Source organism: Carettochelys insculpta, chromosome 20 (assembly GCF_033958435.1).
Source record: "Carettochelys insculpta isolate YL-2023 chromosome 20, ASM3395843v1, whole genome shotgun sequence".
Lineage (NCBI taxonomy): Eukaryota > Metazoa > Chordata > Testudines > Carettochelyidae > Carettochelys > Carettochelys insculpta.
Window position 1 is genome coordinate 11415772 of NC_134156.1, and position 14685 is coordinate 11430456.

Genomic DNA, 14685 nt, shown 5'->3' on the forward strand with positions numbered 1-14685 from the left:
TCACCTGTGTACATTACATTCAAGCATGCATGGAGTGGAAATGGCAATTTGTACAGAAGTATAAAACTATGCTTGGAGGACAAAATTAAATTTCTTAGGCCAGTTCTACAATCGACCTGAAAGCAGATGTCAGATACAATTCTAGTTACAGCAGTTGTGTACCTAGAATCACTTGTAGTGGAGATCATCTTTGTGCTTCTTTACTAAGGAAGGTTGAGGAGAGTGTTAACCTCCCTTACTCCTCGTGACTGTCTGCATCTTCACTAGTTGTGCAAAATCCACCTCTGGAGTGTTTCCTGAAAGTACAGATGTTTACACTGAGGAAACTACTCTGAAAAAGTAAAACCAAATCAGTGAATAACACCTGTAACATATGCACCTTGTATAGTGCTAAAAAGTATTAAATGGCTATGAGAAAACACAGCTTACTGCCTATACTGAAAGAGCAAAGGAAGTACATTCATTTTTCCCTCATGGTATCTACTGAGGGCTAAAGAAAAACACCTGTCCTAGTTTATTAATTTTGTTCAGTCTCTTTAAGAAAGTCTTCCACTTGATCACACTTATGCTTTTGCTGAGTCCGTCTTTGCGTAGAAGTATTGTGCCCTACATTCTGCATTCCAGGACTACCACTTAATAGGTGCCTTATGCCAGAATTTGAAGTTAAATTCCCAAGAGGAATAAATAATTCAGTTCATAAACTGAATAAACACTACAAAGGCGGTGAAGTGAAAATGTAGCATAGGGCAACCAGACTAGTGGGGGTGCCTGTTCTGAGTGCAGTAATGATTCTTGTAACTAATGGTGTGTAACAGTTCTGCAGCGAACAGGAAGATAATTGAATATCTTGACCCATTTCTTGCCCTTACTGTTCTGGGGGGGAAGCTTAAACCAGTCAATAAAAAAATCTTAATGAACAGTACTAGCAGACAGGATTATGTATCCTTATTAAAATAGCCCAGACAAACTTCTAGAGTGAGAAGCTGCTCCATTACAGTTGCATATGACTTTGATTTAAAATCTCCCAACATTTAACAATTCAGGTATAGGGTGGATGATGTCCCTGTGGATTGAACATTTCTACAGTAGGAATTACACCTGTGAGACTGTTCAAAGGAACAGGGATTCATTGGACTATGAAGCTTTTATACATCATTTTGAGCTATAGATCTTCCAGCACTTTAATGAAATAAGAATGAAGGAAGGGGCAATGTTTCCTTCAACTTTTTTCCAGTTGGGGCCAGAATAAATTTTGTATGTGCAAAAGGCATATGGTGATGTACTACCAGCTCTGGGTGACAGGACATGGTTAATAAGATGGGTGGCCCGAGAACTTAAGTTTAGAGGTGACAGCATAAAACCCAGCCTTTTGACTGCTATTCCTCTACTCTTCCTGGGACCATATTGGGCTTGTCTACACTTGCTCCCAACTCAGAAGTGGGCATGATAATCAGGGCTATGGAAGATTACAGCACTTCATTAGGCTAATTTTCCCCCACGGCAACTCTGAACTGCCCATAGTTACATGCATGCTGGTGCTTTGAAGTTGCTGGGGAGGGGACTAGCCTAATGAAGTGCGAGCTCATCACAGCACTCAATTAGTAATCTGTGGCCCTGATTACCATGCCCCCTTCAAAGTTGGGGGCAAATGAAGACCCAGCCATTGTGTCCTAGAAGAAACATTTGAGTACAGTTGTATGACATTTAAGAATAAACTGGTCCTATTCTGGTATGATAAAACCCTTAAGGCAACCTCAGTAATGAAGGCCCATATGGAACACAGCTTACCCACAAATTATGCAGCTGAGGCACTTAATCAGTAATTTATTTCACAAAAGATGTTTGTAAACTGTGCTTAAACAATACCACAACTAAATACCTAAATGTAATGTTCCATGAGCAGCAATTCTCAATTTTCAAGCACTCACATTAAACAAAGCCTGATTCAATTTAATATGATAATCTAGGTAGTACACTAACTTGTTTACTTTTGTAATGAGTTCATGTTTTTAGTTATGTACCAGTGACTGCCATGGAGAGGGTACAGCAGAGGGGTTTGCAGAAGAGTGAGTGGTGATATGCCAGCAGCCTTCAACTTCCTGAAGGTGGGTTCTAAAGAGGATGAGGAGAGGCGGTTTTCACTAGTGAGGAGCAATGGTCTCAAGTTACAGTGGGGGAGGTCTAGGTTGGGTATTAGGAAACATTATTTCACTAGGAGGATGGTGAAGCACTGGAGTGCATTACCTAGGGAGAGGTGGTGGAATCTCCATCCCTAAAGATTTTTATGTCCTGGCTGGGATGATTTAGTTAGGATTGGTCTTGCTTTGGGCAGGGGGCTGCACTCAGTGATCTCCTGAAGGCTCTTCCAGCCCTAGCATTCTATGATTTTATGTAAAAACAAAAAAGCAGTCAAGTAGCGCTTGAAAGACTAACAAAATAATTTATTAGGTGAACTTTCATGGGACAGATCCACTTCTTCAGACTCAATATTTAAGGCATCGAGAGCCAAAAACAGTAATCAAGGTTGACAAATCAGAAAAAAAATGATCAAGGTGAGCAAATCAGAGAGCAGAGGCGTGGGGGGGTTGAACCAGGATGCAAATTTTGCATACTTGGCTTAATCTAGTTCTTGACCCCCCGCCCCTGGCTCCTCTGCTCTCTGATTTGCTCACCTTGGTAATTGTTTTCTGATTTGTCAACCTTGATTACTGTTTTTGGCTCTTGATGCCTTAAATATTGAGTCTGTTCTGCTATGGCTATGGTCTGAAGAAGTGGGTCTGTCCCACGAAATCTCACCTAATAAATTATTTTGTTAGTCTTTAAAGCGCTACTTGACTGCTTTTTTGTTTTGATAGTATATAGAGTAACATGGCTCCCTCTCTGTTATGATTTTATGTATAATATTCAGAGGTAATAGCTCTCATGCTGCTTGGGGTCTATTGCATTGCCAAGCTGTTTCAGGCTGCCTGCATTGCAAGACAGTGCTGCACTAGTTTGTGCTTCCTTTTAAGTCACAGTTATGAAGATTAAAACCTTAAGATGCAAAACACTTCAGTCAGCTGGGGCTGCCCTCCTGTTGACTTCAGCTACTCTTCTCATCCTGATGGACTATCAGAGTTGACAGCAGATTGCTCATAGATTGATTCATCATGTCTAAATAGACTTGATAAATCAATAGTCAGTGCATCGGTCACTGCAGCATCATTCTATCAAATAGTGGAGACAAGCTCCATTATTAGCATCAGTGCAGTCTTACAGCTCCAATGCACTCAGCCAGGCTGTGGCAAGAACTGCTCACTGTTAAGTGAAAGGTTTGTGATCAAACTTGTGGCAGCCTTAAAAATTTGCCTCAGCAATAGAACCCTTTATCTCCAATTCCAGCAAGGAAACCTTCACAGTGTATATGGCATTTTAAAGGAACAGTGACCAATTTTCATTTCTATAGAAAAGCAAAGCTTTTAAAAATAATTGAAACATAACAAAAATTAAAATATTCCCCAGCAGTGTATTTAAAAATAGATTGGATTAATGTCTATATTTCAGTTATTTATAATGAGACAAATAAGATATGCAAATACATTGTGGTATCTGGATTAAAAAACAAAACGTACTATTCACAGGGTCTTATTTTAACATTTTTATTTTGTGTAAAAAAAGGCAAATTTAGTGAATTATTTTCATCTTGTACACAAAGTTATAATTTTAATGCTTTTCACATCCATGCTGAAAATCTGCAGTCTGGTAAAAATGAAAGTAACATTAATTTCTCCAAAAGCATTTTTCACTTAGTTATATACATTTCATGAGAAAGTTTTAAACACTTTCTCATGGAACACACAAATTACCAAGAAAATAAAAGATTAAATTTGTACAGATATTGATCTATATATCAAATGCATACAGAAATGATGTAAAAACCCTATTTATTTAATTTTGATCCCCAACCAAATATAGCTTCCCAAGGGCAAAAATTGATTTTGTGTTGTATAAATGGTTGTGACTTTACTGTTTTAAATATGAAAATTAAAAAGAAAAAAATTAATCACAGTTTTTTAATCCTTTCCCAATAAAGGACTGTTACCAAATATATTAGCACCATAGTACAAATATTGGTGGGAGAGGGTATTCACATCACATAAAAACAATAATAATAATAAAAACAAACAAACACTGAAACCCGTGTTAGTATCCGTAGAACAAGAAATTGATAACTGCTTTAGCTTTTTTTATACACAGCAAGGAAAAGGTTAAGAAGTTGCATTTAAAACAACATAAAAATCAAGGTCAGCAGTAAAATTCTGAGGCATAAAAGTAGGGGGCAGTTACAATGTAATTTTATCTATTTGCACTTCCCCTGGTTATTAAAAAAAACTGCTAGGCCAAATATTGAAATTACTGTTTGATCCACAATTTTAGTCGGCAGTAGAGATTTAAGACCTGTATGCCTGACCTTTCTTTTAGCCAAGGTTCACAGAATGAAGATTGAAAATTCTTTGAAACATGTTATTAAATTAATGCTAGTACAAATATAGTAAAGCCTGTATTAAGGACACCTCTGCCAACAGGTAACCCCACTGTTATAAGAGACCATCTTGAAGACCAATCCAAGTATCAGTCTGGTATATTTGCTCAGGTTTTTGCAGAAGCAAATCTCTCCCAAGCATGTGATTTTAAGTGATTCCTTACATGTTCACTTAGAACAGGTTTCATTGTACATGACCGGTAAGTGAAGCATTTAGATATTTGGATTCAGAAACCAGAGTGAAATTCCATCCTCAAATATACCTGAAATTCCAACTGAAGTCAGCATATGTATTTGAGGAGGAATTTGGTTTGCAGAGAGGAATGAATGTTTCATATCTACATAACTATTTTCAAGGAATACTAGAGGTTGACAGACACCAAATTATGACAACACAATTCTCCACCACTTCCCCTACAATCACATTTTACTATAAACCAATCAAATATTCCTCTTTAAATTTAACCCATATTAGGGATGTAATAGTCTGGATAATCCAAGTTCTGCAGCTGGGCAAAAAGTATAGGGAACTTTTTCTGCTCCCACCCATGATCTGACTTGCTCACTATGGACACAATTCCTCAATTCCTCTTCACATTAACCCTTATTCCTACAAAAGTGGTTCTCCTGAAGTCAAACAAGCTATTTGTGTCACTATGTCTAGTCTACACTAGTGCTGTAAATCAATCTAAATTATGACAATTTATGTAACTGAAGAAGCATAATTTAGGTTGATTTACAGCAATGCCTGCACCGCTGTGTTGAGAGGAGATGGTCTCTCACCAACACACCTTACACCTCTTGGGGAGTGGAGCACAGATGTTGATGAGAGAGTGCTCTGCCATATACTTAGCTTGTCGTCACCAGACCTGATAAATCAATGATTGCTGGTGAGCAAAGCCGTAAGTGTAGAGGTGACCTAACTGCTATTCCGTATAAGTAGAGCCAGTCCTTGTGCTCTGTAGGTCTAATTCTGCCAGCCCTCCTCACATTGAGTAGTTCTTTACACTGCATGTGAGCAATCCCAGTTAAATCAATGCCTGAAAGTATTAACCAATCTGAGGAAGGACCGACAGAATTTAACTATCTGACAGGTGACGGGGTGGTACTTGGTATGACCGAAGCTCACCAAAATGCCTATTTTGTATCAAGTATATGTAATCCAAAATTCTAAACTTGCCTTTATAGCCTTCTATCTGTGAACCAAGATTGAAAAACTATATTGCAGCCCTTGTTTTGGAAATTTTTATTTTGTGCTCTTTGAATAAAGTAAATGCACTGGAGACATCAGGGGCTGAAGGATATAAATATGAAACCGGTCAACCTTTACGGAGTCCTTTTAATATGGGGCTAAAATCTCTTTTCCACTTGAACTCACATTTCACACCTGATAATCCATCTTTTGTTTATATGAGGAAATGGTTGTCAAAAAGGGGGTCAATATTACAAAAATTTGACTGGGGCGGGAAGAGAAAGTGAAATGGTTTCCATACATTTCTACACTATACGGGACAAGTTTTATTTCCAATAGTAACTACAAAACTTTACATCATCATTAACCCCTCTTGCATAGAATGAGATAAACCTGTGCATATTACCAATGTTTATACCCAAAGCTAGAGCAATATTTTAGAAAATAATCAAATTGCTGGTTTTCATCTTTCTATGCATTTTTTTAAAATGTTCAAACAATAATATTTCAAAAATGGTCTCCCGGGGCTCTGTGGGCTGATATTGTTAAAGCATTTCTTAGGCTGAAGGACCACAGAAGTTAATAATTTTGATTGATTCTTCTAAGCCCTCTGTATGGGTCAAGAGTCAGATGATTATTGTACTGCTCTGAAGGGGACCTGCAAAGACCCAGAAGCACTTATAGAACATATGTTGTTTATTCCTGAGAGTTTAGTTAATGAACCTTACTGGTAAAAGCTAAAGCTCTCAACGCCCATTCTTCCAATCACAACTCCGCAGGATGGAAGAAAAAGAAAAAAAAAAAAAAAAATCAAGCTGCTAATCAACTCCAAGAATGAAGCCACTGCCAAAATCCATATGGATTTAAAAATGGGGAAGAAGATTAAATTATTGAGCATTCATTAAAATGACTCATATTTTCATGTTAGTCACCATAATCTGAGAATTTATCTAAAAACATCTGTTCAGTTAAAAAGAGAGTCAAGAATTATGAGATGATTAAAGTAAAACTGGAAGGATGCCGGTCTTTTAGAATCAAATGACTCCAATTTAGCAAACAGCAAAACTAATTTTCTTCTGATTCCAACTTCAGTGTTATATTTCCGAAAATCAGAATATTAAAGCCTCTGAGTAAATTTACTGAGTAAATTTTTGCCTTCATAGTAAATATTTGTCTAATTCATGTGGTGCATCTCTTTGGGGTGCCAACCATATGCAAGTGTTTGCAGAGATGGAAAGTAGGAGTCTAGACTTTTTCGGGGGGGAACAAAAACCAAGAAAAGTCCTCAGATTCCCCCATCTCACTTTTCATCCAAACGTAAGAGAGGAAGAGGTCCTGAGTTTCTAGTAATCGTTTCCTCACTAATTTAAACATTTCATTTTATGTAATTTTCCATGAACCTGCTGAAATTCCAGTTTAAACACAGGGCCCTGTAAACTTGAGCACCCCAATACTAAGGCCCCAATCCAATACTCACCAAAGTCACTGACTCAGGCTCTGAAAGAGTAAACGTTTTGAGAGGTTAATACCACACCTCGTGAGAGCACCCCAGAGAAATTGGAGCTACTCACACAGGTAAGGCTTGGCAGGGCTGGTCCCTTTAATCATTTATATGTTTTTATGCCCCAACACCAGGACATCAGTTTTTGCACAATGAAAACCAGAGGTGTGACTCCTACCAATCACATTAAGTCCAAAATCTCCCAACTTGTACCAACAAGGTTCATTTGTAATGACAGTTCATTTGTATTTGCAACTATATCTTCCTCAAACAGCTTCCTGCAATCCAGCTAAACTTTAATTTTACCAAAAAATTAGAATTTCAGTTTAAGAATGCACAATAAATCTGAATTTGAAAATATTACAAAATTCTTTCAAAAGCTTCAAATACAACACAAAAATGTCATTTTTGTTTAATAAACTGTAAAATTTTCTCACTAAAATAGTTTCCCCACCCCTTCAAAAGTCCTCAGCTGAAGTTTCATCTATAGTTAGCAAAGTGCCCCAAGTACAGCTATACAGCTGTACTATAAAAATGGGATAAAAAGTCAGTCAGTCTTGGAGACAGGCTCTTCTCCCTACCATCACCACCATGTCCCCTCACATTTCTGAGCTGTCTTATGGTTCTTGTTTGATGTAGTAGCTGGCAGACCCATTGCTTTCCTGATCAGATGCTCCTTGAAGAAAGTTATACTCCTCTCCATCTAGCAACTCCTCCTTCAACTGCAGTGAAGTCACTAAAAATAAAAGATCAAATTAAAGACACAGAAAGAATTCAAAAGAATTAAGATGTTCCTTCAGTTTACTAACACCTAACGTAATTTTCTTCCCATTAATAATGTTAAACTGGGCATTAAAGACTTCAGTTTATACAACATTTTAAAAAATTACCTAAAGAAAGAAAGAAAAAATATAAAATAGCTTTGGATTTGTGGATTTGAAGTGCAGCTATAATCATAAAAAAGACTGTAAAACACATATTTATATGTTTTTATGGAGGGCGGGGTCAGGGTGTTCCACATGGATTCCTTTTCAGTGAGTCCAGATCCAGCTTGTATCAAAAGATGATCTTCATTTACTCCCAGCCCAGTAAACTTAACTTGGGATCATGGCTGGAGGAAAGAGACCCCAACCTAAGCCAAGATGCATCTTTCTTATTACCTCCAGCATACATAGCCAGAACTTAGCTGACAATGTCCATGAGGCAGAATATATTCTGTTCATACTTCTGCAGTTGGGTTGTGTCCATATTGCTAATAGTGCAGTGGTGAGACATATTAATCTCTAATACACATTACAAAGATATAGTCCCCTTCCAGCCAAAAACCTAAAGACACATTTCTTGTTAACGACTCACGAGTTCCCTTGTGAGGTAGGCAAATACTAAACCGATTTCACAGACAGCAAGAGAGAGAGAGGGGGGGTAACGTGCCCATGATCACATTGTAAGCATGTGCTATAGAACAGTAAATCAGACTTCATGTCTAGCTCTTTGATCAGCCATCTTCTCTTGGGACTCCAATGCTCTCGCAGGAAGCAGATACTTTGACTTTTCTGACAATAACTGTACTTTTAAGCTACGCCCTTAACATCACTTCAGATGATTGGATAACAGCTTTACAAATGCCCCCTGAGGTTTAATTTCAGCTTCAGTCACTACATATCAATACCTCTGGGTCAGCTAATGATGGAAACTGAAAATAGATTATCCACTCTTAAAAAGAACAGACGTTAGACAATGATTGAAAGTGAAGTAACTCTGAAATTATGGTAACAATTTGTCTATAGGTATGGCTACACTGCTAAAAACAAATCACTTGTAGTAAGTAGACACATCCTAAAAGGTTCAGCCAGTAAGATGTGCTTAAAAAAAAAAAAAAAGGTGCTTTCTTAAAACACAAATATCCATGTTGCACAGCAAAATATTCCAAGTTCCAAAAGAAGATTTTGAAAAAATCCTCTGCAAAATCTGTCCTTCTGAGCCATCTGCATACACAGCAACCATCTTAGCACTAAAAACAGTTGACATAATAAGGAAGGCCATTTTAACACATGGTAAATTAGGCATCCACATACAAGACTAATATTGGAATTAAGAAGCACGTTACTGGAATTTCTCATTGTATATTGCTGAACAAGTGTTGCAAGTTTTGTGCAACTAAGAAAAACAGATGTAATTTAAAGTGTTTCACTAACTAGGACTGTGTTCTGGCAAAGTGACAGAATGAAATCTGCAGGCAGTGTTGCTTTAGCTCTGTTGGTCCCAGGATATTAGAGACAGGAGGGTGAGATGATGCTTTTTATTGGACCAAACTTATGTGGATGAGAGGTACAAGCTTTCACAGAGTTCTTCTTTAGCTTGAAATTTAACAGTTTTCTCAGACAGATGTTTGGCTTCCAGAAACAGAGTGATATGCTGTGGTTTTATAGAACTGGTGTACTTAGACTGGGTTAGAGCACAGACTAGATCAGCCACTCATACACAGGCTGCTTATTTGGGACAGTAGTTCAATTTAAGTGGAAAAGAGATCAGTAAGTAATACTTACATAGGGCTCTCTGGGTTTTGGTGCTCTCAAGCTGAGGTACTTTACCTCCTCCTGTAAGTCTTCTGGTTACAGAACTGTTTTTAAAAATCACTGCAAGCTAAAATCACTTCTTGCTAGTTAAGTATTACAAAGTGTTTCAGAAATTTGGTAGCTATGGATTTCTCTAGTTCAGTTTCACGTTTTAGAAGCAGGAAAATCTCACTTATTTTTCCTTTAACTTTTCCATGAATTAGCATATTTCATGGCAATGAAGTAAAGCAATCTGAAAGACATTTACAGTTACAAAATGAATGCTTGTATTTATTACTGTTATTTAACCTTTACTACTGTAGCATCAATCAAAAGCCAACCAGACTGGAGCTCTATCGTCCCTAGGCACTATGCAAATACACAGTGAGTGACAGATCCTATCCCGAAGAGCTTGCGGGCTGGGAAATTCTGCTTACGCGGGAGGAATGGTTGATGAGGCATCCTACACAAGTATTAAGGCTTTGATCCTACAATTAGATCCACTAGCACTAACCCTTGGATATTATTGGGTCCGATCACAGGATTGGGGCTTTAGGATTTTAAATTAAATGCAAAAGGTCAAATTCTGCCCTGGGATACATGCGCAAGTCTCCCAGTGACTTTAATGGGAAGGGCATCTCCAGAAATACACGCTGTTCATTAATTGTGCATGAGTGAGAGTTTTGGCTGTTAAACCAGTTTAAAAGGAGAACAGCAATCCACTTTTTCCTCATACGCTCAGCTCCAAATGACACCGGCATAATCACTTCCATCACTGTTCAGCAAGATGATTGCCATGAGGAACAGACAAAGAAATGCAGACTTTAATTAAAATTACCAGCATTTTAAGTTATCATTCATAGTTTGCATCCAAGGAGAAGAGATTATCCTGTGAATATGAAGATGGATACTGTTTCTCCTTCGTCTTCCAAAACAACAGATGGTGGAATTTAAAAGCTTTCTTTAGTAGAGATGCATAAATAAGGCTTTTGGAACCAAGTCACATTATTTTTGCTACTGATGGCAAAATTCAAACCTACAATTTCACTAGTTCATTTCATGCTTTAATTTTGGTTAAATAGAATTAAGCATGGTTAAAACCCAGGTATGGATTTTCAATCACAGATACCTCAATACCTGATTTACATTCATGGTCATTTTTGGTAAGCAACAGGCCGGAAAAGCTGTATACAACAGAGAGGTGAGAGGATATTTGCAACTATTTTTTATGGTCCAGGATACTTTTTTAAATCTTTCATCTTTCTGTTTTAAAAAAAAAAAAGTGATCTGAAACACAATGACAAATGATATTATGGATAGGAGTACCTAACATGTTGGATGCCTCTACACTAGGAACTAACTTCCAAGGTTGGCACTACATCAAAGTAGCCAGCAAAGAGTCTACACACTTTTTTCTCTTCCTTCAAATATCAGATAGGGGGCCGTGTTAGTCTTTATCTTGGAGAACAACAAGAAGTCCTGTGGCACCTTACAGACTAACAGATATTTTGGAGCATAAGCTTTCATAGGCAAAGTAGGGAGCCCAACTTCGAAATCCTTACTCCATTCCTGGGAATGTGTGTAGACGCTCTACTTTGAAGTTGCTTACTTTGAAGCAAACAACTTTGAAGTTCTTTTTGTAGTGTAGACACAGCCGTTGTAATTAACGTCCCAATCAAAGTGATACTTATCAATATATGAGCATACATGAAAAGCAGGAACACTGAAAAGAAAATATGGCAAAGTTTTCATTAAAGGTGCAGTACCCACATTAAAAGGTTGAGTAATATAGAAAAAAAAATGATGGCTATTTGATGACCAAATGAATGACAGAAGCATTAAAAGTTTCAGTTACTGGATAACAAGTTAATAACATGTCTTTTCAAATGCAAACATTATATGTGGTGAAATCTAAAAATAAGCCCTCTAACTTGTTGCTATTTGTAATCCTGTTTTGAACTTACAAGCCATTTGATTACTTTTATTATGGTCCTATATCATCTTTCATTGTGATACACACTCCTGCGTTAAATAAAAAGAAAATTTAGACACTAAAATATTGAAAAATCACTTAAAAAAAAAAAAAAAAAAAAGGCAGCAAAGCATGATGTAGACCTATGAAATCAAGCAACCTGATGACCATACAGGTTGAACCACTCTAGTCTGGCACCTTGTGGGAACCTAACTGGTGCCGAATAAGAGAGTTTGCTGAACCATGGGAAGTTAATACTTCTAAAAGCCCAGTAAGCAGTGGAAGACAACATTTAGGAATAACAGCACAGAACACTGACAGCCAGGACTGGTGGCTGAAAACAAACTTTATGGGACCACAGAAAACTTGGCCACATCCATGATAAGTGGACATCTGGCTAACTGAAATCATGCTTGACCGTGGATGTTGCTGGGTGAGAGCGTGCTGGACCCAGAGAAGTTCAACCTGTAGCTCACAGAAACCTCTTCCCTTCTTGCCTCATCCCAAATCCTTGCTTGTTGTCGCCTGTCCCCCTCGGTCACATCGAATGTATAGCAGGAATCTTTTATTAGTTTTTAGAGGACCATGCACATCTAAGGCATTAAATCATAAGCAACAATAGTGAGATCCTGTTCTAATTATGCTAATCCACAGAGGTTCAGATTCTTATTCTACAACTTGAAATGTTTTGGTCAAGTTTACATCTTTGCCAGTATTTAAATAATGCTTGTGGGTTTGCCCAGTACCTCAAGAATATCCAGTGAATTAACAAACTTCCCGTTTTGCCTTGGATCTGTTCCATTAGCACTAAGATCCTGACAGTTAACTATTTAATTACACTTGATTTTTCCCTGCTAGCAAATCTACAGAAGTCAACACCATGACTTTTCAAGCTACACCTACACAGTGCAACACTTGAATGACAAGCAAAGAGATAAATATTTAATTATAGTGTCTTAATCATTAAGCCATTTGGTCCAACATACAGCTGATGGGAGATTCTGAGCAGAAGAAAAGACACACTATGGGCTCCCTCTCCTCATGAGCTCAGCGAGCCATCTGTGTAGTGATCTCAGTACAGGAAGCCACAACTTGATCTCCCTTGTACCAGTGTGATGTAGTGTTACTAACAGCCCAACCAGGAAACATCAGATGAAACAAGGCCCTGACCTGATGGGACAACGCATGCCAATAAAGAAAATGGGACGAGTTTTAGAAAGTAGCTTCTTTCCGTAACTGCCCAGACACCATGCCTTTCTCAGTAGAGCTATCTGAAGGCTGCATTTTCATATATTACTTAGAAGTTTCAAAACACAGATGAAAACAAAAGAAAAGCAGCATGACTGTGCCAGAGAGCAAAAGTGATTATTAAAGAAGCAAGATGAAGTAACTGAATTCTATAACCACACAGGCACTGGGATGAGAGGGGAATGTAGTTACTTAACGAATCTCCTGAAGCTTTTGTGACAGAAAAAATGAATATTCCAAGCAGACTGGATACCAGTCTGCAATACATGGCTTGGAAAATGAGGGCCTCATCTTGAGAATGTCTGAGAACTCCCATGGGGTGCTGAATGCCTTCTGTTTGCAGCAAGTCACTGGGAGCAAACCCCAAATGTAGCAGCGGCCACTATAATGTAGGGAGAAAACTGCCAGGCAAAACATGATTTTAGATCAGCACCCAAAGCCCCATTACTGTTTTCACAGCATCACACCCTATTAGGTGTCATGGACAATTTGAGTATCCAATACCTCCTATGTTTGAAGGGAAATAGTGGTGAGCATCTCAGAGTTTTTTCCATCTCTATCATCCAGTATTGCCTTATGCAAAACCATAAGACTTACATAATAAGACTCCAACGTTTTAATTTACCAAGCAAATATCATTAATAAAACAAATTCTTAAAGGGTTTTCCCTATTCACTGATTAAGATGGATAAACTTCATTTTTGTTAATGTTTTTTAATGTTCAAATAAAATAACTCTTTTGCTTTGGGAGCAAACACAGGGGAAATAAAAACAGTTTTGTTTTAAAAGGACATAAATCCTTTCACATTATGTGTTACCATGGTCTGAAGATACTTAAGTAGCTTAAATTCAAAAGCTCTCCTTTTTCAAAACAGCTGTGTTCTTTTATGCAAACACAAATCGCTCTCTAGTTACATACAGTGCCCAAGCCTTTCAGAATAATGAAGAGTGTTTTAAACTATGATGGTGTGTTACATATTACAATTCAGCATATTAACTGAATGTATCTACACTCTTTCCAGTATGGTATTTAAATGACAGTGCCCATAAGCCTCAGTAACATGGAATACATATATTTGCCCTAGGATGAAGTTTTGAAGCAGTGGGAACCACTGTTCCCTCATTACACAATCAATGAAGTGGACAAATATGGGCCAGTGGAAGTAACTAGTCCTATTACTTTAAAGAAAGAATAAAAGTAAACAAGTCAGCATATTTCATGCCAGACCATGCTTTGTCCCCCACCCTGTTCAGCATTTCCCTCTGCAGTAACCGAGAGGCTTCAATGGTGCTAATTACCTGTTTTGAAGTTGGGACTGAACTCTTGGCTAGTCCTGGGAGGCTGGAAGGCCTCCGGGGCTGTCTGTGCTGGAAGAGTTCGATATGGAGGAGGAGTCAACTCTTCATTCCCAGAGAAGCTCCTCCGCACCCCTAGGCTCGCCAAACTGACAGGCTTCTTCCCAACTGGTATCTTCCTCTCTAAACATCAAGTCAAACTAAAGTAAACGCTTGGGTCAAACTGAATTAGGTAATGCAGACTCGTCATTGAGACAGGGCTGCCTCATTTTCCAAAATCCAAAGCTCAGTAGAAGGGTCTCCACGTGAAATGGCAAAATTCAATCATTTTGGGGGAGGTTAAAAATCCTGCATGGTGACAAGTATCAGAGGGGTAGCCATGTTAGTCTGTACCCACAG

General features: G+C 38.0%; 1 protein-coding gene across 5 annotated transcripts in view; it reads right to left on the reverse strand.

Moving 5' to 3' along the window:
- Window positions 1-3590: 3590 nt before the first annotated feature.
- The window catches only part of MBTD1 (mbt domain containing 1), a 63309-nt gene continuing 52214 nt past the window's right edge, over window positions 3591-14685 (reverse strand). For 3 of the 5 annotated variants that reach the window (XM_075014531.1, XM_075014530.1, XM_075014534.1), the window contains 2 exons: window positions 14290-14469; window positions 3591-7951 (listed from right to left, as the gene is read on the reverse strand). In XM_075014531.1, the coding sequence (XP_074870632.1) occupies window positions 7833-7951; window positions 14290-14469 (299 nt within the window). In that variant the 3' untranslated portion in view covers window positions 3591-7832. The remainder of the gene's footprint in view (window positions 7952-14289; window positions 14470-14685) is intronic. The other 2 variants (XM_075014533.1, XM_075014532.1) reach the window with 1 other exon arrangement.